Source organism: Rhinatrema bivittatum, chromosome 3, assembly GCF_901001135.1.
Source record: "Rhinatrema bivittatum chromosome 3, aRhiBiv1.1, whole genome shotgun sequence".
NCBI classification, from domain to species: Eukaryota; Metazoa; Chordata; class Amphibia; order Gymnophiona; family Rhinatrematidae; genus Rhinatrema; species Rhinatrema bivittatum.
In genome coordinates this window covers 502402344-502428486 of record NC_042617.1, presented here as the reverse complement: position 1 = coordinate 502428486, position 26143 = coordinate 502402344, and the positions used below count along the sequence as shown (strand labels likewise).

Below are 26143 nucleotides of genomic sequence, written 5' to 3'. Positions count from 1 at the left end.
AACCTGCACTCCAGACAGTCCCAGCAATACCTATCGCCAGTGGAGAAGAACTGATGCAACTTGGTCGCAGTCACCTGACTTCAAAAGAGAGAAGACTTCGGAAGAGGCATGGCCTGTGTATGTACTGTGGACAGACTGGTTACGATGTCCCAACATGCCCAATTCATCCAGGAAATGGACGGGCCTAAGTCCTGCGGGAGGACTGTTCTTAGTCCTTACCACGACCTCTCCTCCATTCTCTCTCCCAGTCTCCCTGATCTGCGGACCGTCCGAAGTTCAAACTCTTGCCCTGGTGGATTCAGGGGCAGGAGGCAACTTTATACTTCAACGCCTAGTGGAACACTTGAGGATTCCCCTCATCACTTTGGAAGTTCCACTGCTCTTATCCTCCATCCATGGAGAGCCTTTGCCGGGTGATGTAACCTGGCGTACCGAATCGGTAACCCTTCGCACCGGAGCCCTCCATAGAGAATCAATTTCCTTCTTTGTGCTGGAGAAGGCTATGCACCCTATCGTTCTGGGGTTACCCTGGTTGCAGTTGCACCAGCCACAATTCGACTGGGCCACCTTGGAACTCTCCCTCTGGGGCCCAGTTTGTCATGGCAAGTGCCTTAAGAAGGAGTCTCTTGTCCTCTGCATGCCTACGGCTCCAGTGATGCCAGGTCTGCCACCTCAATACGCATCATTCAGTGATGTGTTCTCCAAAGAAGCTGCTGACATCCTTCCTCTACACAGATCGTACGACTGTGCCATAAGGCTAAAACCTAACACTGAACCTCCTAAAGGACGAGTCTATCCTCTCTCTGCCATAGAGAACAAGGCTATGTCTGAGTACAACGAGGAGAATTTATAGAAGGGATTCATTAGACCATCAAATTCTCCAGCCGACACAGGTTTCTTCTTCGTGGGGAAGAAGGACGGTATCTTGCGTCCTTGTATCTACTATCAAGGTCTGAATGAGATCATGATCAAAGACCAATATCCCCTGCCTTTAATCTCAGAGCTGTTCAACCGGCTTCAAGGTGCCAAAATATTTTCAAAACTTGACCTGAAGGGGGCCTACAACTTAGTTCGCATTCGCAGTGGCGATGAATGGAAAACAGCCTTCAACACTCGAGATGGTCATTTCGAGTACTTAGTAATGCCCTTCGGCCTGTGCAACGCACCCGCCATTTTCCAGAACATGATGAACAACATCTTACAGGACCTGTTGTACAAGAGTGTCATGGTATACCTAGATGATATCCTGATATTTTTTCAGGACTTGTCTACCCATCTAGAGGACGTCAAACAAGTACTACGAAAACTACAAGAACATCGGCTCTACACCAAGCTATCCAAGTGCGAATTCCATAAGGACTCTGTGCCTTTTCTTGGCTACATTGTGTCTAAAGATGGCTTCCAGATGGATCCCCAAAAACTCAAGAGTATTAAAAATTAGTCCCAACCTACCAGCCTGAAGGCCCTGAGATGATTTTTGGGGTTCACAAATTATTATAGAAGCTTTATAAAGAATTACTCTTCTTTAACTGTGCCCTTAACTGCCATGACCCGGAAGGGGGCCAAAGCTTCTAAATGATCTGCAGAGGCCATTTCCACATTCAAGAACTTAAAGATTGTCTTTTCTACCGAACCCTGCCTGCGTCATCCAGACCCCAACAAACCATTCATCGTAGAGGTTGACACCTCTGACGTCGGTGAGGGGACTGTATTGAGCCAAACTGGAGACTCCAAAGCATTACGTCCCTGCTTTCTTCTCACGACGTTTCTCTCCTGCAGAAAAGAACTATGGGATTGGAGATAAAGAGCTCCTGGCTATTAAATTGGCATTCGAGGAATGGCGGCCTTAGCTCGAAGGCACTCAATATCAAATTACCGTGTTTACAAATCATAAGAATCTAGAGTAACTCCGCCATGTGCAATGTCTTAATCATAGACAAGCCAGATGGTCCTTATTTTTTAACTGTTTTGACTTTGTGCTCAAATATCGCCCCGGAGACAAGAATACCAGAGCTGATGCTCTGTCACGCTCCTTTCTCTTGGAGGATGTTCCCGAAGAACCTCAGTACATAATCGACCCCTAGAAAGTCATCTTGGGTGCTACCCATTCTGTACCCCTGGTAAAACCATCGTGCCTAATCATCTTAGAAAGAAAGTGCTCTATTGGGCTCACAATTCCAAGTTGGCTGGCCATCCTGGTCAACGCCGTACCCTGCTGAAGCTCCAGAAGTATTATTGGTGGCCAACTATCAAGAAAGATACATTCTCCTACGTGGCATCTTGTGCCAACTGTGCCAAGCACAAACCTACGTCTGGCCAACCGTGGGGATTGCTGCAACTGCTTCCAGCTCCGGAGCAGCCCTGGATGCATATCGTTACTGACTTTGTAGTTGATCTTCCCCCCTCAGGAGGTATGAATACCATCTGGGTCACAGTCGACCATTTCAGCAAGATGGCCCATTTCATGGTGCTGCCTGGCTTACCTTACGCCTGGAGCTTGTGAAGCTCTTCATAACCCATATCTTTCGCCTTCTCGGCCTACCGAAGCACATAGTATCGGACCGAGGATCACAATTCACGCAAAATTCTGAAAGGCTTTGTGCAAACTCTTCGACATCTCTCTAGACTATACATCAGCCTATCATCCTCAATCTAATGGCCAAACAAACAGATGAATAGGACCCTGAAACAGTTCATGAATAGGACCCTGAAACAGATGAATAGGACCCTGAAACAGTTCATGAATAGGACCCTGAAACAATGAATAGGACCCTGAAAAAGCGGAAAAACTTGAGTAATATAAAACAAAACTGAAAGCGAGAAATTAGAGCAAGAGTCTTATCATTTTATCCTATTAGCTAAAGAATATTTGCATACATCTATTGCTTTGGAAGTTTATTTACTTCAGCACCAAGAGTGATGGAGCCAAAGGAGAGTACACTGGAATATCACGAGGCATTTGAAGATAAAAGAAAGAAGGTTGCTAACTATTGCTTTTGTCTCCTTTTCTTTCTCAGGGATTTCGGATGGCTTGTGTCAGATACTCACAAACCCCTGCAAGTTACCGGCTCCACATGGACCCTGGGCACAGGATGAATGGGAAATTCCACGACAATCTTTGAAATTAACAAAGAAACTTGGTGCGGGACAGTTTGGGGAAGTATGGATGGGTAAGCTATGGTAAAACATTTCTGTTTAATTTTTAAATTATCTTCCAGTGCTTCCATCCTAAACCTGTTAGTTCTCAAGTTCAGAGGTTCAAGTTAAAGGCCTGATTCACTATGGCTTTTCTACAGTTCTGTTATCTATGGGGAAAGACCTTAACGAATCAGGCCGTAAGTGTAAATAATTATTTTACGTTTTGCGTGATTCTATTTTTGTACTGTGGTGAATCTGAACGGTGCTTCAAGAGCTGCTGAACCCTTTTTTGTGCCATCAGCAAGATTTCCTACAGCAGGATAAATGTTCAGCCTGCATATTCACCACATTGATGCTTAGGCTAACTGTTAACAGTAACTTTCTCCCAGAGAGCATAACTCTCAACAGGAATAAACCTCAATCGTAACTCAGGGTATGTTGGGAATGATCTCAATCTCTCAAATTTGCTGCTAATGTATTTCTTAATACTTATATTATGCCAAAGAGAGCTTCCTTCTGGAGTTCATAGGGTGTGATTTTTATCGGCAACATATCAAGGTGAGCTTAGAAATTCTTCTTTATCAGGCCAGTGGCACACAGTATAATTGGGACTATTTCTGTATCTTTACGCAACATTTTCTTGGTCTCTGATTGCATCTCTTGATACTTAAGGATATAAGCTTTCTCTATATGATCCATAGAATATTCTCTGGGTACTGACATCTATCAGTAATGCTATTCTTGTCCTTTTCTCTTTCACCACAATATCATCAATCTTCCTGTCAGTGAGAATAAGAATATCCCAGGCAAACACAACTTTGTTCTCTTCTATTCTGTTAGGGTTGTGTTCCCAGTATTTGTTTGGTATGTTGGTGTTATACTGTTTTCACAATTTCCAATGAATAAGCCATGCCACCTTGTTGTGCATTTCTGTCTACAGACCTTCTGACATCAGCACATTGCATCCAGCAACCAGATGTGTAACCATTTCCAGTTCGTTTTGCAGAATCTACATTTATCCATTTAACCAGTAATTTTCTATGCTGACTGTGAACCATCTTGTTCGTAGTCCACTATATCCTGTGCTGCAATTATCAATCTCTCTTCTATAGGTTTCAGTTCATCTCTTCTTAACCACTGATCTGTCAAATCTTGATCCATGTGGGATTTCTAGAGTAGCTCTCTATACTTCTCACTGTATTTGGGCTTTTGGCAATTATCCTTTCTTGTTTGCTGATCTGATTCTTTAAAGCATTTTTTCTCTTGTTTTCCTAGATCTGTATCTTCTTTCCATTTGTGTGCTGGTGGATTTTCAGTCATTATTCATTTTTCTGTTCCTTTGATTATTGACTTTGGAAATTTGCAGGGTATTTTGATGGACCCCCATCATACTGTATATTGTGGACTAGTAAAAGCAATGCTTCAAAAAAGCCTTCCAACAAAATGATATTCAAAATATAATATAAAAGTGTTTAAAGTTAAGACCTTCATACTAGGCACTCCTGGCTGAATGCCTTCATTTGCCTTTTAAATATTCAATGGTCTATAGTAAAAACGTTTTATACATAAATATTCAATGGTCTGTGTCCATTGATCACTATAAGCACAATTTATTTTTTTAAGGAAAGGGGTTTTTTTGCAGTTAAAAATTGGAACTTATCTTAATTCTTGTTGGTAATTTTTTTTAAGATCCTACACAGATGGAGGACTTTTTGATGCGTTATTGTTCTTGGTCCTCTATCTTAAGATATCTATATCTATTCAGTGGTTGAATTTCTAGAAAAAGCAATGTCATGGAGTGTTGCGCCCGTCTGTCGCAGATGGCTGCGACCTCTGTTGCTCACCTCTCTTTTGCCTGCTCCAGTGATTTCAAGAAGTCTTTCGGCCCTAGCCTGCAAATGCCGCTCTCCCCAGCGTCCCCAACTGTGACGTCACCCGTCAAGAGGTATTTAAACCCTACGCTTCCTGACATCAAGTGAGTTAGCAAGGACTTCCTTCTTGTCTGATTCCACTTCTACAGAGATCTTCTCTTCGCTTTGCAGTACTCGTTCCTGACTACTGATATTGGACTTAAGGTACTCGCTCCTCGGGGGCCTATTGTGCTCTGACTATCCGCTCCTCGAGGGCCATCTCATCTGCAGGAATCTACTACTGCTGTCTGTGAGTACCATCATCTACCACCTTGGTGACAAGACCTCCGGCATACCCCGTACCTCGGGCCATTACCGAGAGCTCTCTGTTACCTGCTTTATCTCTACTAAAGTGAGTGCTTTCGTCTTCTCTGCTACGAGTGCTTCTCTCTCATCTCCACCTGATTCACGGCATAACCTGCGCTGCGGGCCACTACCAAATCACATCTAAGAAGCATCTCCACTCCAGAGGAGTTGCCCTCGTGTACCCCGCTCTGCAGACCACTACCAGGAGGACCAGCTTTGCACCACTTCACTCCGGACAGTCTATGCCCACCTAGTGGGATACCTATGTTCCTGTTTAATAAAATCTATTACTGTTGTCTATTTAGGCTAGAGCCTGTCGTAGTGAGTCCCCATAGGGCTCCTCCCTGTGGGTGAAGCCAACTCACACTACGAATCAGGGATCCACAACCACACCAAACAATAGCAGATTGCTAACTCCATGGACCCGGCTCAGGTCTCAGCCTCATAGGCCATTCCAGGCCTGGCCCAACGCATTGAGGAACAGCAATGGACTTTAGAGACATTGGCAACTACTTTCAATCAGCTGAACTCTCGACTGAACACTTCTACACCAGACAGAGATATTTCACCGCAGGTGAGTTCTTCACGACTTGCAGTACCTTTACCAGCCCCTACTCGCTTCTCAGGAGACTCCCTGTCGTGTTGGGGCTTTCTCAACCAGTGCTGTATGCACTTTGAACTTCAACCAATTTACTTCCCTACGGTACTAGCCAAGACCACTTACATCCTGTCTTTGCTTGACGGGAAAGCCCTGGCCTGGGCTTCACTTCTTTTTGAATGCAATGACCCAATCCTCAGTGACTTGCCAGGGTTTCTGGCTTTATTCACATCAGTATTCAATGATCCAGCCTGCAAGACTATCGCCGGATCGGCCCTGCTGCATCTTCAACAGGGAACCAAGCTATTCTCGGACTATGTCATTGACTTCAAGACATTATCCTCAGAGCTCCACTGGGACAAGGAGTGTCTACGTAAAATTTTCCTAGAAGGCCTCAACTCCCGCATAAAGGATGAACTAGCAGCACAAGAACTACCTGAGACACTGGATTCCCTCATTGACCTGGCGGGCAGAATTGATCGCCGTCTATGGGAGCACTCATCTGAAGTAAAGAGCTTCAAGAAACCTTCATCAGGTGGTGTATGCCTGCGACCTACCCCAGCTATACAGACCGAGCCTTCTTCAATCTCTGAGGAAGACGAGCCATTGCAATTAGGCCGTAGTCATTTAACCAACAAAGAAAGACACCACCGCAAGAATATGGGCTGCTGCATGTATTGCAGACAACCCGGCAATGCGGTTCAAACTTGCCCTACCTGTCCGGGAAACATGCAGACCTAGGATCCGGAGAACTCTTTCTAGGTCTTACTATACCATCTCCTCCACTAACACTCCCAGTCTCACTTATTTCTGGGACCCTTGAATATCAAATGCTTGTGATAGTTGACTCCGGAGCAGGGGTGAATTTTATACTCAGAAGTCTGGTTGAATATTTTCAGATTCCTACCATTCTGAGATCCACTCCACTACTCCTTCCTTCAATCCACAGTTAGCCACTACCAGGAGAGGTCTCCTGTTCTACGCAACCTGTATGCCTGTGATAAAGCCTCGATAAAGCCATCCATCACATTGTACTTGGCCTACCCTGGCTTCAAGAGCATACCCCCCAGTTTGACTGGGCCGTGTTGGAGTTATCACAATGGGGTGCAGCTTGCCATGATAGATGTCTGAAGAAAATAACTCCTATGCCCTGCATGGCGACCTCTACTGGCCTACCTGGACTACTGCCTCAATACTCTTCGTTTCAGTATGTCTTTTCCAAGACTGCAGCAGATATCCTACCACCACACCGGTCTTTCAACTGTGCAATTAATTTAAAACCAGACTCTAAGCCCCCTAGAGGAAGAGTATATCTGCTCTCCCTTTCAGAGACTGAGGCCATGTCAGCCTATATTAAAGAAAATCTATAGAAGGGTTTCATTCATCCCTCCAGCTAGAGCTGGATTCTTTTTTGTTGGCAAAAAAGAAGGATCCGTTCGCCCTTGTATCGATTACAGAGGTCTCAATAAAATCACTATTAAGGACAGATACCCTTTACCCTTTACCTCTGATTTCAGAACTATTTGACCGAATTCAAGGGGCCAAGGGGCCAAGATTTTTACAAAGTAATACTTAAAAGGGCCATACAACCTAGTACGCATTCGCCAAGAGGATGAGTGGAATGCGGTCTTTAACACTCGTGATGGCCACTTTGAGTATTTAATGATGCTATTTGGCCTATGTAATTCCCCCACTGTTTTCCAAAATATGATGAATGAGATCCTGCAAGATAGGCTATATCAATGTGTGGTTGTTTACTTGGATGACATACTCATTTTCTCTCGAGATCCACAGAACCACCAAGTAGATGTCACCAGAGTCCTACAGAGGCTTTGAGAGAACCGTCTTTATGCCAGGCTTGAGAAATGCGTATTCCATCATACGTCTGTTCCTTTCCTGGGCTACATAGTATCCAACAAAGGATTCCAGATGGAGCCCCAGAAGACTAGGAGCATACAAGACTGGACACAACACACAGGACTCAAAGCTCTCCGCCGTTTCCTTGGCTTCACAAATTATTACCACTCATTCATCCACCACTACTCTACCCTGATGGCACCACTCACTGCCATGACTAGAAAAGGAGTCAATCTCTCACAATGGTCTCCCAAGGCCATTGCCGCCTTTCAAGCTCTTAAGGAGGCCTTTCTAAAGAAATCCTGCTTTCTGTTCGCCGCATCTCAAAAAAGATATAATTGCGATGGAGAAGGTTCAGAGAAGGGTGACCAAAATAAGGGGACTGGAACAGCTCCCATGTGAGGAAAGACTAAAAAGGTTAGGACTGTTCAGCTTGGAGAAGAGACAGCTGAGGGGGGATATGATAGAGATGTTTAAAATCATGAGAGGTCTAGAATGGGTAGATGTGAATCAGTTATTTAGTCTTTCAGATAATAGAAAGACCAGGGGGCACTCCATGAAGTTAGCATGTGGCACATTTAAAACTAATCGGAGAAAGTTCTTCTTCACTCAACGCATAATTAAACTCTGGAATTTGTTGCCAGAGGATGTGGTTAGTGCAGTTAGTATAGCTGTGTTTAAAAAAGGATTGGATAAGTTCTTGGAGGAGAAGTCCATTACCTGCTATTAATTAAGTTGATTTAGAAAACAGCCACTGCTATTACTAGCAACGGTAACATGAAATAGACTTAGTTTTTGGGTACTTGCCAGGTTCTTATGGCCTGGATTGGCCACTTTTGGAAACAGGATGATGGGCTTGATGGACCTTTGGTCTTACCCAGTATGGCATGTTCTTATGTTCTTATTTTCTTATGTTCTTATGTTCATCACCGGGACCCACAACGACCATTCATTGTGGAAGTCGACGCATCTGATGTCGGGGTGGGAGCAGTGCTTAGCCAACATAGTGACAGTCATACGCTCCATCCTTGTTTTTTTTTCTCAAGGCGATTTTCACCTGCCAAGAGGAACTATGGCATTGGAGATAAATAGCTGCTAGCTATCAAGCTCGCCTTCGAAGAGTAGCACCCTTGGCTAAAGGGAGCACAGCACCAGATAACTGTAAAATTTAGAATATCTGCATCATGCGCAACGACTCAACCATCAACAAGTCCAATGGTTACTCTTTTTCAATCGGTTTGACTTCATACTCAAATACCGTCCTGCTGACAAAAACACAAGGGCAGACACCCTCTGACGTTCATTCACGCCTGAGAATGATCCAGACGCACCTCGCCACATCATCAATTTAGAGAAGATAGTACTGGCTGCTATTCATGCTGTGCCAGCAGGGAGAACCATAGTACCTCAGAACTTGAAGAAGAAACTTCTGATGTGGGCACATGATTCTCATTTAGCTGGACTTCCTGGGCAAGCTCGTACATTATCCACTCTGGAAAGATACTATTGGTGGCTCTCCATGAAGGAGGACGTTAAGAAGTACATTGAATCATGTGCCACTTGTGCCAGACAAAAGCCCCCAGCCGGTCGCCCATGGGGCCTTCTACAGCCTTTGCCAGCACCCGAGGAACCCTGGACACCCATCGCGACTGACTTCGCTGTTGATCTGCCTCTTTCCAGCGGTAATAATACTATATGGGTAACGATAGATCGCTTCTTGAAGATGGCGCACTTTGTGGCATTGCCAGGATTATCATCAGCCCCAGAATTTGCTAAGCTGTTCATTCAGCATATTTTCCGCCTCCACGGTATACCCAAGCACATCCTGTCAGATAGAGGCATGCAATTTACAGCCATGTTCTGGCGAGCTCTTTGCAAGAAACTGGACATTTCTCTAGATCTAACGTCAGCATACCACCCTCAATCAAATGGTCAAACCGAAAGAACAAATAGAACTCTCAAACAGTTCTTACGCTCATACGTCAATGCAAGACAGAGCGATTGGGCAGAACTACATTCATGGGCTGAGTTTGCCCTAAACTATCATCCTTCTGCTGCCACTGGATCTTCATCTTTCCAGATTATATATAGCCATCAGCCACTACCACCTTTACCACTACCCTTGTCGGTATCATCTCCGGCAGCTCAAGCTTCTGCAGAAGGACTTCACTAACTATGGAGACAGACCAAAGGCTTTCTGGAGAAGGCAGAACAACGGGCCAAGAAATGTTATGATGCTCATCACAGAGCTGCACCTCAATTGCAACTGGGAGACAAGGTATGGCTCAGTACCAGATACATATGTCTCAAATTGCCATCCGCCCGATTCACTCCTCGCTACATTGGCCCTTTTGCTGTCATCTGCTGCCTGGGACCAGTAACGTACAGCCTAAAGCTCCCTTCATCAAAGAAGATACACAACGCCTTCCATGTATCACTTCTAAAACCACTCATCCTCTCCAAGTTCTCCAAAAAGATTCCAGACCCACAGCCTCTTTCAGCTGAAGAGGACATCGCGTACATAGTTGATGCTGTCTTGGACATTCGCAAGAGAGTAAAGATTTGGGAATACCTCATATCATGGGAAGGTTGTGGCCCTGAAGAGAATACCTGTGAACCAGCCTCTAACATCCTTGACAAGGATCTTCTTTGACAATTTCACCTAACTCATCCAAGGAAGCCAAAACCACCTGGGAGGGGCCCTAAGAAGGGGGGTACTATTGTGCCCATCAGTTGCAGATGGCTGCAACCTCTGTTGCTCACCTCTCTTTTGCCTGCTCCAGTGATTTCAAGAAGTCTTTCGGCCTTAGCCTGCGAACGCCGCTCTCCCCAGCATCCCCGGCATCCTGTTTAATAAAATCTATTACTGTTGTCTGTCTATTGAGGCTAGAGCCTGTCATAGTGAGTCCCCACAGGGCTCTTCCCTGTGGGTGGAGCCAACTCTCACTATGACCCAGGGGTCCACAACCACACCAAACAATAACATGGAGTTTATTTCCTTATCATTGTTAAATGTATTGCATATCTTTGCCTTCTCTGCTTGCTTTTATCTCAAATGTTTTGCTTGATATTGATTTGTTATAAATTGTAAACATAGATTTTAAAAATCCTGTTTGTCCATATAATTTCTTTCTCTAAGAACCCGTCAGGTAGATATTGAAAAGTTAAATGGGTATCTAGATTAGCCAGATAGACATAGCTGGCTAACTTAGAAGGGATATTCAGCAGCACAGCAAAATTGCTGAATATCCCCAAATAGATCGCAACTTAGATGGATAAGTCTTATCTGTCTAAGTTTAGAGCTGCTATTGAGCAAGTATAACTTAGGCAGATTAGATATCTGTCTAAGGTTGAATATCGCTACTTAGCTGGATAATTTATCCAGCTATGTAATGCTGCCCTGATCTGCCCATTGCCCGCCCACTTTTTCTCCAGGTAAAAGATAGCTGATAAGTGACTTACCAGCTATCTAGTGGTCACTAGTTATAACCAGATATTCAGCAGCCCACTAGAATATTCGGTTATATCCTACTTATCTGGCTATTGAACACTGAATGCGCTTTGAATATCGAGCTCAGTGTCACATTTTTTCACAGGCTTGGCAGTCTCAACTTTTACTCTGCCCTTTTCCATAGCCTGTTTACCATGCTTTGTGCTTACTGACCTTTCATCTTTTTTAGATCTGATTCAGGATGCACATTTCCCAGTGCCTGTACAGCTTTCTCACACACTTACTTGGTTCTTTGTCTTCTGCACACAAATAGTCTCAGCATTCCTCTGTAAACATCGGATTCCTTTCTCTCAGCTTGTCTCTACTCTCTCATGAACTGCTGCTGTCTCATGTCTCCTGAGCCAACACCAAATGCCCCTCCTCATGTTTTCTCTTTAGGTTCTTTAATAAAGGCTAAACGTGTGCCCCCTGAATTTGCTCCCAGAGGAAACTCTGTGCAGCTGCTTTCCTCAGAACCCTGTGGCTGCTACAAAATAAAAGTTCATCTCAGTTCCCAGAAGGACAGACTTTACTGTCAAGTCAGCTGGTCATTTGCCGATATTCTCCCTGCAGCTTCCTGAAGAAACTACTGTTGCTGAATCACAGCCTTTAAACTGCTATAAGTTTTAGTGTTTCTTGTAAAGGAACGGTACGCAACCACACTCTTCAATATAAAGATACAAACAGAAACATTTTTTTTTTTTAATACTTTAGTGGTTTAACACCTGATTGCATAGGCATATTAGATTTTCTTCTGATGCAGATCGATACTAAAGAATATGCTTTGCTTTTTCTTATTCCACTGGAGAACCCAACAAAATTGTATTAAAATGTATCGTTTTTCTTTCATATAGGTTTTTATAAAAATAGCATTAAAGTTGCTATTAAGACCCTAAAGGAAGGTAGCATGTCACCAGAAGCCTTTCTGGAAGAAGCTAACCTGATGAAGACACTTCAGCATGACAAACTTGTCCGACTGTATGCCGTGGTCACCAAAATACCAATATACATTATAACTGAGTATATGGCCAAAGGTAAAGACATTTATTTTTTTTGCTTTTTCCTTTACCCACTTTTGCAATAACTATTAGAGATATGCATTCATTTGAAATGAAATGGGAAATTTTAACTAAATTTCCCATTTCATTTCTTTTTAAAAATAGAACAAAAGAAAAAAAAATTGAAATTTTGTTTGGTTTCCTTAATTTAATTTAAAATAATAAAGCCAAGCCCCCCAACTTCCTGACTCTTCCCTGATCCTCCTTCTCAGCTGTCTCACCCCCTCACCCTGGGCTGAATGGTGCCATTTTATATGGCAAAAATTAACTGGCACTGTTCTCTGTCTGCCAGCCACATTTACAAATGCAAGAGTGACCAGGGATTGCTCCTGCCCCATGAAGAAAGTTTTAGTGAAAGGGGGAGGGGGTGGGAGGTGGGGAGGGTCAGTAAAGGGCCAAGAAGTTTTCTCTTTCATTTTTTAAATTTACTTATGTTTTTTCTTTTATAAATAAAAAAAAAACAAACAAAGCATTTGAAATGAAAAGAAATGAACAACAAAACAAAATAAATGTCTGCCCACATTTCTAGTAACTATTCCTTCTATATTCTGCCCAAAAAAAAAATCACTAGAATTGGACTTTGTTGTATAGGAGAAATCTAGTTATCCTGTATAGTGCTATAGAAAGGATAAAATAAATAGAAGCTTTCTGACTGAGATACATTTTTTGCACATGGATTGGGACAATTATTTGATCATTTTTAATATAAAGAGGTCAATATTAAAAAATGGAGAAAATAGATAACCTATCCGGCTAAAGTTAGCTGGATAAGTTATCTGTGATATTCAGTAGAATAAATGTCCCACTGAATAGCCCTGAATAAAGTTATCTGGCTAAACATAACCAGATAACTTTAAATGTAACCAGATATTTTTTGAATATCGCCAGTTAGTATAAAGTCATTCCACTATGGTTAGTCAGAGAACTTTAGATTTAACTAGCTATATTCAAGACAGTTAAATGGTGAAGTGCTGAGAAGAAAAAACAGATCTCAGGCCTACAGGCCCCTATCAAGCCCTCCTCCTTCCTCCCAACCCAGCTTCAAAGGCTCCTTCCCAAAGCATCTGCCACTCAATCAAAAATATATGGGTCATTACCAGTCTCTCCCCCTCCTCACTGTTCCCAGATCATGTCTATGTTTTCAAATCTATTTGTCTTCCACCAACCCCAACCCTTATCCTACTACCCTCCCTGTACCTACCATGATCCAGGCCTAGTACGTCTGCCATTGTTAGGCAATACAGTAGAAGCGCAGGCTTCCAGCGTAGTGCTCCTAGGACACGATGCAGGAACAGGGGCATGAGGGGAGGGAGAGAGACTGGCACCGACCCTCAGCCCATATATTTTTTGATTATTCAGATAGTAGGTGCTTTGGGGTGGAAAAAGCAGTCTTAGCCCAGTAGGGTTGGCCTTTGGAGCTCAGGTGAGAGGGAGAAGGGGGCTGGTTAGGGCTGGTTAATTCTAAAGTTTTCCAGGAACATTTTTCCAGATAACTTTAGACCTGCTCTCAGGCACGTCTAGATTCAGCCAAATATTGGAGTTAATTGGATAACTTATTTAGCTAACAACTCCACCCTGGAATGCCCCAAACATGCCCCTTCCTTATTTAACTAAATCATAGCCAGATAAAGACCTAGCCAGCTAACTTTTAGTCAGATAAACAAGGAAAATATTCAAAACTAGCCATTTGGGTAGATAATGTGTGAGTTATCTGTTAAATGGCTTTGAATATTGACCTCTAAAAGTTTATTAAAGAGGCAATTTTCAAATAGCCCACATAATTCCAAACTACTCAGGTGGTATTAATAGGCATATTTTATCTGAGTTTTCATAGAATATATTCCATTTGTAAATTTTGGTAAAGTACACATAATAAAACTGCCCATGTAATTTGCATTGGCTCTTTTCTGCAGATGGTTGAGAGGGGAAAACCACACGAGTACTTTTGAAAACATCATGAATGTGCACTATTTTCCTCCTCTAACCTAAACACACCTAAAGGACAGTCCCTTTTAAATGTGGCTAAAAGCACATGCATTCTTTGCTGCTCTGAAGAGGACAATTTTCAGAGATGCCAATGTGACAGGGTTAATTGGCATTTACCTATGTAAATGGCTTTGAAAACTGTTTTCTAAAAATACAGTTGTATGACAAAGTTTAGGCACCCCTGGTCAAATTCAAATTGTATGTTTCCATGAATCTCTAAGACCTGGATTTATCAAAATGCACTAAATATCGCATGCGATAGGAAAAGGGCTGTGTTTTATGTTAATAGGCAGTTTATCGCAATTTGTACTAATACCTATGTGGACTCTCTACCTGGGTACCATCAAGCTAGGTTGAGAGAACATTGCACAAATCTCATCTTTGGGTGAGTTTTCTCACTCCAAAGGTCATCAAATCTTCACAAGAGAGCACTGTTCTGTTCATATGTCTCATTTTGAATGTCAAAGCGGCCCCTAACTCCTACACTACTACCTAAACCTCACCTCGAGTTACTAGGTGCGCCTCCCATAGAGATATAAATATCTATCTAAGTGTGATGGCATTATGGCTAGTCTCTCTCTCTCTCCCCTCAAAATGGCATGTGCAAAGCCCTATCACAAAGGTATAGTTAAAGCCATGTAGTACAATTTTACAAAACTGTGAGCCCAGCCCACTTGGCCATCACACTAAACACCATATAGCACTTTGATAAATGACCCCCTACAAAAAGAGAAAGCATCCCTACTAATTTTAAACACAAAAATACATTTTGTTTTGTTTTTCATAACCTTTTTGGGATTTTTGTTCAAACCCACTGAAAAAGTAAAAACAGGAGTAAAAATGCAAGTTATCCAAAAATTAGTTGAGGCTGCAGTGACAGTCACATACTTGTAATCATGACTAGCTGAAAAAAACCCACTCCAAAAATGATTCTTAATTTCTCAAAAACATTTATAAAAAGAGCCCCAAATAACAATAGAGCTTCTCCAATTTGACAATTTCTGACAGTTGAAAGTTCTAGCTGGACGTATTTAAAGATTTTAAATACTGCCTTGAAAGGATTGATTATCTTCATTTTATAATGATCAGACGGTTGCTGTTTAGAGGAGCCCATGGTTGTTGAAAGTAGGCAGATCACAACCTGAGAGGTTAGAAGGGATGGAGTATTTGTTCAAATATGGAATTGTCTTTGCTTGACTAACTGAATGCCTACTATAACAATTGACTTTATGGGCTTTATTAACAACTCTTTAAAAAAAAGTATTAATGACTCAACTTGAAGGGTGTCCAAACTTTTGCACATACCATATTTTATTATTTTCAATCCATTAAAATCAGAAAATAAATATTAATTTTGCATTCATAACTGCAGAAAAATGTCATGTTTAACTGGGCTTGTAGAGGTTGTGTCAGCTCTGTTCATTTAAAAAGTGCCTAAACTTTGCATACTACTGAACATCATCTTTTCTGCCCAGTCATGATAATTTGCATTATGATGTATGACCTCAGACTGGGTCCTATTTGATTATTATAGTTTATTCTTTGTGGAAGATGAAAGGCCCAAAATAGTATCAAGAGCCTGATTTATAAAAGATTTTTCACTGCTGCCATCAATGGCATAGAAAATCACAACTTCTGGCTGTAGTGTGGTGCAATTATATTGTTTCATAAACTTAGAGTCCATACTCTGGGGGAAAGACTTTGACAAAGGAGTTTACCTTGACATCTGGCTATGCTAGATTTATATTCAGATGCCATCCTGCAACTAATTTTCTGTCTCTTCTTTTTCAGGAAGCTTACTAGATTTCTTGAAGACAGAAGAAGGAAGCAAATTACCCTTAACAAAACTCATTGACATGTCAGCACAGGTCAGTTCACATTGTAACAAATCTCTTAACTGGCAATAAATTTCCGTATTAAAGGTAGATAAATGAGGCGGCCTCATGGAGCATTAACATATTTAAAGAGCTTTTGTCCAAATCCCTAGCTATCTAACTCTCAGTGTTCCAGTGGGAAGGGGGGCCGTTAAAATGAAAGAGAAACTAGTGGCAGAAACATTCCAAAGTGAATCAGGAATGGACTGAAGCCTAGATGTCACTAGTTGTCATTCAGTGCAATGCAGCATATGCTAATTAGCTCCTTGCAGTCTCCATATTTAGGGCTCACTGAATGGGCGTTGATGCATATAAAGGTTTGTATACTCCACGCACTGCAGTTTCAGTATAGTATTGATGCCATATCACCATGTTTCCTTAAATATGGAAATAAAATATGGCAAATCTGTGTAGACTTCATTGATGTCAAATGATGACTTCCATGGCAGCAGGGAATACCCAAGATTTCAGAGATACAAAATGTATGAGAAGATGGAGAACATAAGAAGCATATCCGTTTAATACAGAAGCCTCTAGCATTGTCCATATCACCATAAATCCTGGATTGAATATTTTCAGTTGATGTTGAAATACCTCCTCATTTCTTCCAATACTTTCTGGTTTTAGGGCCTGGTATAATATTTATCACAGGTAGATTTTGATTGCTGGCAGTTAGTGCGGTTTTAGTATTGGAGGTTTACTTTATTATAATTGTAATTCAGTTTACTCATGGCTTTGAGTGCCAAGCCCACACCTGACATGTGTTATAATAAGCCTAATCCATATGGGTTCCAAGTATCTTTTTTGCCTATTAGCAGGGTTTTATGGTTGACTTGACACTTGCACTGCTGTAAGTGATATTTTTACCTCAGAAAACTGTACTTTGAATGTCCTTTTCAATGTAAAATCTATTATAAATGCATACTTTTTACTTGTATATCAGGTAGTTTAGAGAGGAAAGTGAGATTAGGAGTGAGGTGGGGCACAAATCTGAAGGTTCGCCTAGGGCATTTAATAACCTTGCACAGGCCCTGCAGGAGGAGGAGAGAAAGAGAGGAGCCTGTTGCAGCCTTCAGGAGCCTAAATCCATGTTGCAGCATGCTGGGAGGAGGGGTAGGAGGAACCTCAATAGCCACTGCTTCATAGGCCTGAAGAAGGAAGAAAGCAGGGCAGTCACAATTCCGAGGAGCATTTCCTGCCATGGCTCCCAACGGCCTGACAGCGAGTGGGGGGTGGTCCACCCCAGGTGGCAACAGGGGGAGGGATGCCATTGCCACCAGCAGGAATGTCCTGTGGTGGGAAAATCTCGCCAGCAAAAGCAAGGATCTGCAGCAGTGGCAGAGACCAGTGGTGCCACCGGCATTTCCTGGAGCCGGCGGCAAAGGACAGGCCCAGCATTGCTGCTGGCGCTTCTGGAGCCAGTGGCCAAAGAAGAGGTTCTGTGGTGCCGCCGGTGGCCAAAGAAGGCAGAGACTGGCCCTGTGAGCAGGCCCAGCACCACCGGAAAGATTTTAAGAAGGCGTTAAAAACCTATCTTTTCCAGGAAGCATTTAAAGATCTAGAAGTACCTTAATGGAATGTATAAAACAAATTATGTCTGTTCATATAGTTCTCTTCTTTTCTTGCTTTTAATTTTTAATGGATATTGGGCCACTCTTTGTCTTAGTCATTTTTATTTTTATTGATAAAGCAACCTTGATGTATTTTTATTCATACCTAGTTATTTTAAGTTTTATTTATTATAAATATATTATTTTAAACCTTTAATTTCAAGGTTTATATATTATTGTAAACCGCTTTGATTGGTAAAATTTTTACTGGAAAACGGTATAGAAATTTGTTTAAATAAATAAATAAATAAATTGCACAGGGCAGCACACCCAGTGGGGCAACATTGGGAGCGGGGAGAGGCCCGCGAGGCTACCGGTGGACTCTATCTCACCAGCGGCCCAGAAGAGGAATCAGCCCATGAGGCCACCGATAGACCCCATTGCACCGGTGGCCCAGAAGAGGAATTGGCACGTGAGGCTGCCAGTGGACCCCATCTCACCAGCAGCCCGGAAGAGGAATCAGCCCGTGAGGCTGCCAGTGGACCCCATCTCACCTGCGGCCGAAGAAAGAAGAAGGAGCCCATTATCCTACTCCTTCTTGGTTCCGGCGTTCACTTTCCAAAACGCGATACATGAGATCAGCATAGAGGAAGTGCTAGGCTTGCATGGTTTGATTAGTGCCCGGGCTGGCACATGAGGAGGAACAGCAGAATTGCTCCTGGTTGTAGGTGTGTGTGTGAATGAATAAATGAATGAGAGTTTTATTGCGGTGTGGGGATGTGGTGTATGTGAATGAGAGCCTGACCTGGGGGTGTCGTGTGTGTGAATGGGAGCCTGACTGGGGTGAATGAGAGCCTGACTTGAGGGGGGATTTGTAAATGAGAGCCTGACTGGAGGCCAGAGGTGGGGTATGTGAATGGGAGCCTGATTGGAGGGTTGTGTGTATGTGAATAGGAGCCTGTCTGGTATGTGTGTGTGTGTGTGTGTGTGTGTGTGTGTGTGTGAATAGGAACCTGTCTGGTGTGTGTGTGTGTGTGTGTATTTCTGTGTGCATGAGAAACTGACTGGTATGTGTGTGTGTGTGTGTGTAGGAGTCTGTCTGGGGTGTGTGGGGAGGTAGGAATCTTTCTGGGTGTATGGGGGGGTAGGAATCTGTCTGTGTTTTGTGTGTGTGTGTGTGTGCGTGTGTGTGTGCGTGTGTGTGTGTGTGTGTGTGTGTGTGTGTGTGTGTGAATGGGAACTTTTCTGGGGGGTGTGTGAATAAATGGGAACCTGTCTGGTGTGTGTGTGTGTGTATATGGGAACCTGTTTGGGGTGTGTATGTGTGTGTGTATGGGAACCTGTCTGGGGGGGGGGAGAGTGAATGGGAGCCTGCCTGGGTGTGTGTGTGTGCGTGTGTGTGTATGTGTGTGTGTGTATGAAGAAAATGTGTGCTGTCTCACCAATCCATACCTTGCTCAAGATGATTAGAAATAACACATTTTCAGGTATGGAGAACAGTGGATTTTCCATCCTTATGAAACTTATTCGATGTCTGTGTCTGCCATTTTTAAATAATTTGTTTGGGGAATTTTTAAAATTTTGTAGGAGCTCTTAATTATTGGATGTTATTCTGTTCCTTAGATCATTATAAAAAGAATATTTCCAAGTATGTTTTTCTAATATGATTGATTTATATTCCTTGATTGTATTATTTGATTAATGATTTATGAGAACTGGTGATGTTTCTGTTTCTTCATTGCTGCATAGTATACAGAGTCTGGCTTGTTGCAGTTTACAGTTTCTGGTTCAGTTTCTGTTTATAGTTTATAGTCTCTTTATTCTGAATTTTTGAAATGAGTCTGTGTTCTGCATGTTTAATTGAGGTGGGGTATTCTGTGTTAAAAAAAATGAGGAGAGGGCAGCACAGCAATTGTTTGCACAAGGCAGCAAAAATGCTAGCTCTGGACCTGCCTTTGAGAGTAAGTGCTGGGGTGTGTGTGTGTGTGGGGGGGGGTATATGAGGGGGTGAATGAGGGTGTATGTGTCGGTGGGTGTGTGTGTGTGTATGAGGATGCGTGTGAGGGTGTGTGTATGAGGATGGGTATGAGTGAGTATGAGGGTGTGTGTGTGTGTGTGTGTGTGTGTGTGTGTGTGTGTGTGTGTTAGCGTGTGAGAGAGAAACACAGAGGAAGCTTGTGTCTAGATGTCTGGAATGCCCTTCTGGAGGAGGTGGTGAAGACAAAAACAGTGAAAGAATTCAAAGGGGCATGGGACAAACATTGTGGATCCCTAAAGGCTAGAGGATGGAAAAGAAGAAAAGGGTTGCATGGGGATATCTTGCTGGTGTGGTGGTTACTACCCTTATTAATAAACCTTCCTACTGTTGCTGCAACTCCATCATTGCTCTCTGCTTCAACGGCAATGGAAAAGGGGAATTGGATTCAGACAAAAACCAACAAGGACATTGAATTTTACGGTATGGGAAAATAAATAAGCATGGGGGTAACTTGCTGATGCAGCTGTTACTACCCTTAACCAGTAAGCCTGATACTTTTGATGCAACTCCAACATTGCTCTCTGCTTCAATGGCAAGAGGTAACGGGGAATTGGACTCAGACAGCAACCAACAAGGACCCTGACTTTTACAGTCTGAGAAACTGATAAGTATGGGGGTGACCTGTAAGACATGGCAGATATTACCATAAGCTTGCTGGGCAGACTGGATGGACCATTTAGTCCTTTTCTGACATCATTTCTATGTTTCTATTACCAAACTTGCCTGTACACTTTAACATCTGCTAATTAAGTCTTGCTCTTATCTTTTGTCTTCATTTTTTTGACTGAAAGGTCTGGGTTATAGAGGGTAAGGGTGAACTGCTGGAAGGTCTAGTTGAACTGGTGGAGATCTGGATGAACTGGTGGAGATGTCAGCATATTTGGGATTCCAAGGGCACCCACAACTAAATATTTTGATCAACAGAGTATGCGCGTTCTTTATAAAATATCTGCCTCCGTGTACAGCTCTGGGTTATTACGTGCACAAGTTTAAATTATTAGGCATCAGAAATATTTGCACATACTTTTATAAAATGGATGGAGAAAGTATGCTGTTTCCTGTATTATAAATATGAGTGTGTACTGAAATATACAAGCATACTTTCAGGGTAGATATAGACCCCTCCGATTCTTTGGCCTGCAACCCCCACTAGTTTATCCAGACCCCCTCACCTAGTCAGTTTAGGGCTATAATGAGTTTTATTCAGACTTACACCTGAAAAAGAGCAGAAGTAAATAAGTGCAGGTAACAGCCTGACGCACACTATGTTTGCTGGTTTTAAAATCAGAATTTACACACGAATGGCTCTGACCAGCTTCTAACACGCCCCTTTTCTATGCACGTTTTGCTGCTTGCGTTCGCACATATACACGTGTCCTTTGCCACTTTTAAAGCAAACGTTGCTCGCACTTGGTCCATATACTTACATATATGGTCATTTTTATGCGAGCAGCTGTTTTAAAATTTAGCCCTTAGGGCATAGAGAGGATAATTTTCAATAGACTGCGTAAATCAGTACATATGTGTGTTACTAGGTGCATCTAAAATTACAAATTATGTGGTAGGAGCCAGTTTATCATATAGCACACAGAGTTGAAGACTTAGAGATAGACTGGGCAAACTGGTGGACTAAGTGGTCAAAATGGTTATTTCCTTTGTTGCGGCCCATGGTCCCCCTACCTGTACCGCCGCTGCCCCCGGCCGCCACGGCCCTGGCCGGCGTGCTCTGCTCCGCGGCAGGCCTCCGATGCTGTCCTCCTCTCCTCAGCGGGGCTCTCCCTAGGCGTGCACGTACACGGGAGGACCCGTCCCTTAAAGGCACAAGCACGGGAAACACCAAGTCGGCCCCGGTAGTGACGTCAGCTGGCAGGCTTGATCTTCTGTCTTGATCTTGGCTCGATTCTTTGTCTTCACTGGTATGCTGCCCGTCCTGACTAGTGGCCTGTATCCTCGCGTCGTCTCTTCGCTACCTGCTTCGGATCATCTGCCTGGACTTCAGTTGTCTCCCGTGAAGGTCGGGTCCCATCCAGCTGGGTGAACGCTCTGAGTAACCGCTCCTCGGGGGGTCGTCCGGCCGGATCCTCAGAACTAGCTCTGTGAGTCCTCCTCATCGCCTACGCCACCTCCCGGAGATGAGTTCCCACCAAGAGGCCTCCTCGGCAGTCATCATCATCTCTCGCTCCGGCTCAAGGGTCCACTCCCTCAACATCCTTCACACGCTCATGCTATAAAATGTACTCACTTGCGCATGTAAAGTCGATATGTCCTAAGGATAGATGCATGAAGAACATTTCCTCGTGTAACCACTTAAAATAAGGAGCACATATACACATTCTCAGCCTATTATATATTATCCCACGAATGATTTAAAATTCCAGCATATGTGTGTTCGTGCCCACATAAGCGTGTATGTGGGAGTGCACGCTCGTTTTAAAGTTAACGTCTCTGATTAGATTACCCAAAGATATGGCTTGAGGTGTGCTCTAGTTAATTGAAAGTGGTCTTTTATCAGTATAAGGAATTGTTGATTATGTTTTATTGTTTTATATTTTGTTTATGGCAATTGTATTTTAATTGCATGTCTTTGGATATGTGCTTAATGTATCCTGTAGAGCTGTAAATCAAATAGAGCTGTTATTAGACAAGCATCTAAAACCTGGAATAAATGAATAAATTAATTAATAAATAAATGAGAGGTTTCCCATGGCCCATGTTTGCTTCAAGAGAAGTGAGCTGAGTATTTGAGAGAAGGAGTACTAGAAATGGGGGAGAGATGGCACTGAGAGAAGGAGTAGTAGGAAACGGATGGAGTAAAAGGGGCCCTAGCAGGAAGGAAGTGAGAAGACATTGGGAGAAAGGGACAGCAAAGGAGTATTGGGAAGAAGAAAGAGAGAGGACAATGACAGGAGAGGGGCAGAGAAAGGCATTGGGAAAGAGGGAGAACATGGAGTAGGGGAAGTCTTGAAAGTATGGGGCCAGAGATAGGGAGGAAAAAAGACAGACAAAAACCAACAAGCGAAGCAGAGCAAGCATTTAAATCCCTGAAAGGAGCTTTGACTACCGCTCCAGCTCTAGGACTTCCAGACTATAAGAAAGATTTTTTTATTTTACGTCAAGAAGTTGCAGCTGTAGCCGCCAGAGGGAGAAATGAGGAGGTAAACAGAAGAGATGGGTGATGTGGAAAAAAAGACAGGGTGTTAGAAGAGTGAGAAGTGTAAAACATGGTGAAGAATGAAGAGGAAAGAGAAAAATGAAGGGGCATGAAAAGGGAATGGGATAGAGGCAGACAAGAGAAAAAGCTGACAAGAAATTACCTAGTTTCCAGTTACAGACCAATATCAAATTTGCCAACATTGGCTACACTACTAGAGAAAATTATCAGTCACAATTAACAGATTTTGTTACTGATAATCATGTTTTGCAACCGAATCAGTGTGGTTTCCATGAACATCATAGCACGGAAAAAACCTACTCTTATCTCTGTCAGACTTCTTATTACATTTAGACAAGGGTACATCCATGATTTTGATTTCCCTAGACATTTCATCAGCTTTTGATAACGTAAATCATGCTGTTCTCTTGAATAGATTAAGATCCCTTGGACTCGGCATTGATATCCTCAAGTGATTTGAGACTTATTTATCTCAGCGGTCATTTCAAGTTAAAATAGGACATAATAGATCAGCTTGTAAGTCCATTTCTAAAGGAGTCCCATAAGGATCCTCCTTGTCATTCCTGTTATTTAATATATACTTACTCGATTTATGTATCTTAATATCATCCTTTGGGATCAAATTTAAAATATATGTTGATGATATTAAGCTGCTTTTCCCAGTTTCTTCCAGCTTGGCTATTACTATTGAGTTACTATTACAATGTTTGGAAGCCACAAATAGCTGCTTTAAAGGAAAATTGCCTGAAATTAAATTTCATCAAAACAGAAGCCTTGTGGATAAGCAATTCTCCTTGTCCTTCTTAGTTGTTCAGTTTGCAGCAGTGTTCAAAACTGCATTTTTTAAATGCAGTTCACTCATTAAAATACAAACTGCCGATTAAGGACTTTAGATTAGTAGTTCAAGCATTTACTTTATCTACTATTGATTAATGCCTTCTCCTTTATTCCTTTAATTATACTCTGTTTTGTCTCCCATTTCTTTGCCCCTCCTTATATACCCCTTCCCCCTTCCCCTGTCCTTAAACCCCACCTTTTTCCCTATAGTAACCCTTTTATACCCCTCTTATTTACCCCCTCCGCTAAGCTTTTAACCTTACTTTTCCCTATAGCAACCCTGCTAGTCTATATATAGTTGCCTTTTTGAACGCATAATTTGGAATGTCATTATATAGTGTCTCCTGTATGTACTAGTTAAAGATAATGTATATTATTGTATATAATACTTTTTGTTATTACTGTTTATAATACTTTTTGGAGTGTATAATTTATATAAGGTTATCCACAGTGTTACTGAGTGTATAATTTTGCAATGCTACTAATTATTTTCTTCTGTTGTTTTCTATCAGGTACTGTTCCTTTTCTCCTCTTCCTGTTTTTCCCTCTCTTCTCTCGCCCCTTCTCTCTTCCTATCTGCTCCCTCTCCCCCCACCCTGGTTTTTTGTAATTTCCTCCTTCAGTTATATTGTAAACCAGCATGATGTACCCACGAATGTCGATACATAAAAGCTAATAAATAAAACGCAATTCTTTATATGTTGGCCTACCGAAATATAGATTACAAGCTTTGCATATATTACAGAATGCTGATGCTCATTTGATTACAGCATGTCCAATTTTAAATCATATCAGGCCTGTGTTTTAAAAGCTGCATTGGCTGCCCATGGCCCAGTGGGTTCAATTGGTTATAGACTTGGGGATTGGACTCTGTGGATGCTGACTGGCAGGCCAAGAAATCGTACTGAATCGTGAGGCAGAGATGTAATTAGGCAGGCAAGGTCGAGGCAAGCAGAGTTTGTGCAGAGGTGGAGGTTAGGCAAGAAGTCTGGGCAGGTGGCCATAGAAGCAGAGTCATGGTCAGGCAGGAGCCAGAGCAGATGGCAAACAGAAGCAGAGTCGTGGTCAGACAGGATCTAAACCATGAAACAGCAACTGGAACAACTACTAGCGCAGGAACAAAGGAAGAGTACCTGGTATTCAGGACTGGCCTAGAGAACTGGGCTTCCCTTTATTTTAGAGCAGTGATGACATCAGCCCATGCCTCCCAGAGCCGGGATTTGCTGGATCTATAAAACTGGCAAGTTCCTGTGGGTCTTGCTCAGAGCAGCCGGATACTGTGGAGGGCCAGGTTGCCAGGAGCCATGTTGTGCAACCCCAGCAGATCACAAGATACCATGCCGGGCCTGGGACAAAGAGGTTTAAGATGCCGATTGCGGAGCAGTGTCCTTTGGTCGGCAGCATATTATAGTAATCCCCCTTAAGCCCTCCCCCCCAGGGCTCCTTTTCTTAGGCGTATAGGTAAACAGTTGATGAAATTTCTCAATCAGCACTGGGGCATTAAGCTTCTCCACTGGCTCCCATGACTTCTTCTCAGGGCCATAATCCTTCCAATTGATCAAGTAACAAAATCTGTTTCTCACCACCTTGGCTCAAATTCTGGGTCTGGGACATACAAGACTGGGGTGGAAGCCAGGGTTTTCCTAGAATATCTGTTGAGAACCAGCGGCTTAACTAGAGATACATGGAAGGAATTAGGAATATAGAGAGAGGGGGGAATCTTGAGTTTGTAAATCATGGGGTTCAGTTGTTTTATAATTTAGTAGGTTCCAATAAATCATGAGCAAATTTGATGGTGGATATTTTGAGTTGGATATTTCCAGTGCTGTGCCAAAGTTTATTTCCTAAGGCAAAGGTTCATGCCTCCTGTCCACACAATTTTTGTACTAGTTAATTGCTGTCCTAAAGCGAATCTGAGTATTTTGTCAATCTCTTGCAAACTGGACATGAGCAGCTCTGCTGCTGTAATCTCTGTAATCAGCTGGAGGGATCTTAGGATACCTGCCATATGCAATGAAAAATGGAGAGGAACCAGAAGATTCCCTGACTTGATTGTTGTAACAAAACTCAGCCCATGGGAACAGTTGCATGTAGTCATCCTGCCTGGCCGACACATAGGGTCTTAGGAAGTTCTCTAGGATCTGATTAACCCTCTCCATTTGCCCTTTAGATTGGGGATGATAGGCTGATAAGAAATCCAAGGTCACATCCAATTTCTTGATGTGAATTGTACTTCCCAGTCACTGTCGATGGGTTCAGGTAGCCCATGTAAGTGAAATATGTGTTAGAAGAAATGGTTGGAGAGGCTTAGGGCTGTGGGTAAGGTGGT

General features: G+C 42.7%; 1 protein-coding gene across 2 annotated transcripts in view; it reads left to right on the top strand.

Annotated features, from left to right (window-relative positions):
• Positions 1–26143, top strand: part of BLK (BLK proto-oncogene, Src family tyrosine kinase) — a 210407-nt gene that overhangs the window by 118477 nt on the left and 65787 nt on the right. For both annotated transcript variants that reach the window (XM_029596142.1, XM_029596141.1), the window contains exons 8-10: positions 3018–3170; positions 12154–12333; positions 16135–16211. In XM_029596142.1, the coding sequence (XP_029452002.1) occupies positions 3018–3170; positions 12154–12333; positions 16135–16211 (410 nt within the window). The remainder of the gene's footprint in view (positions 1–3017; positions 3171–12153; positions 12334–16134; positions 16212–26143) is intronic.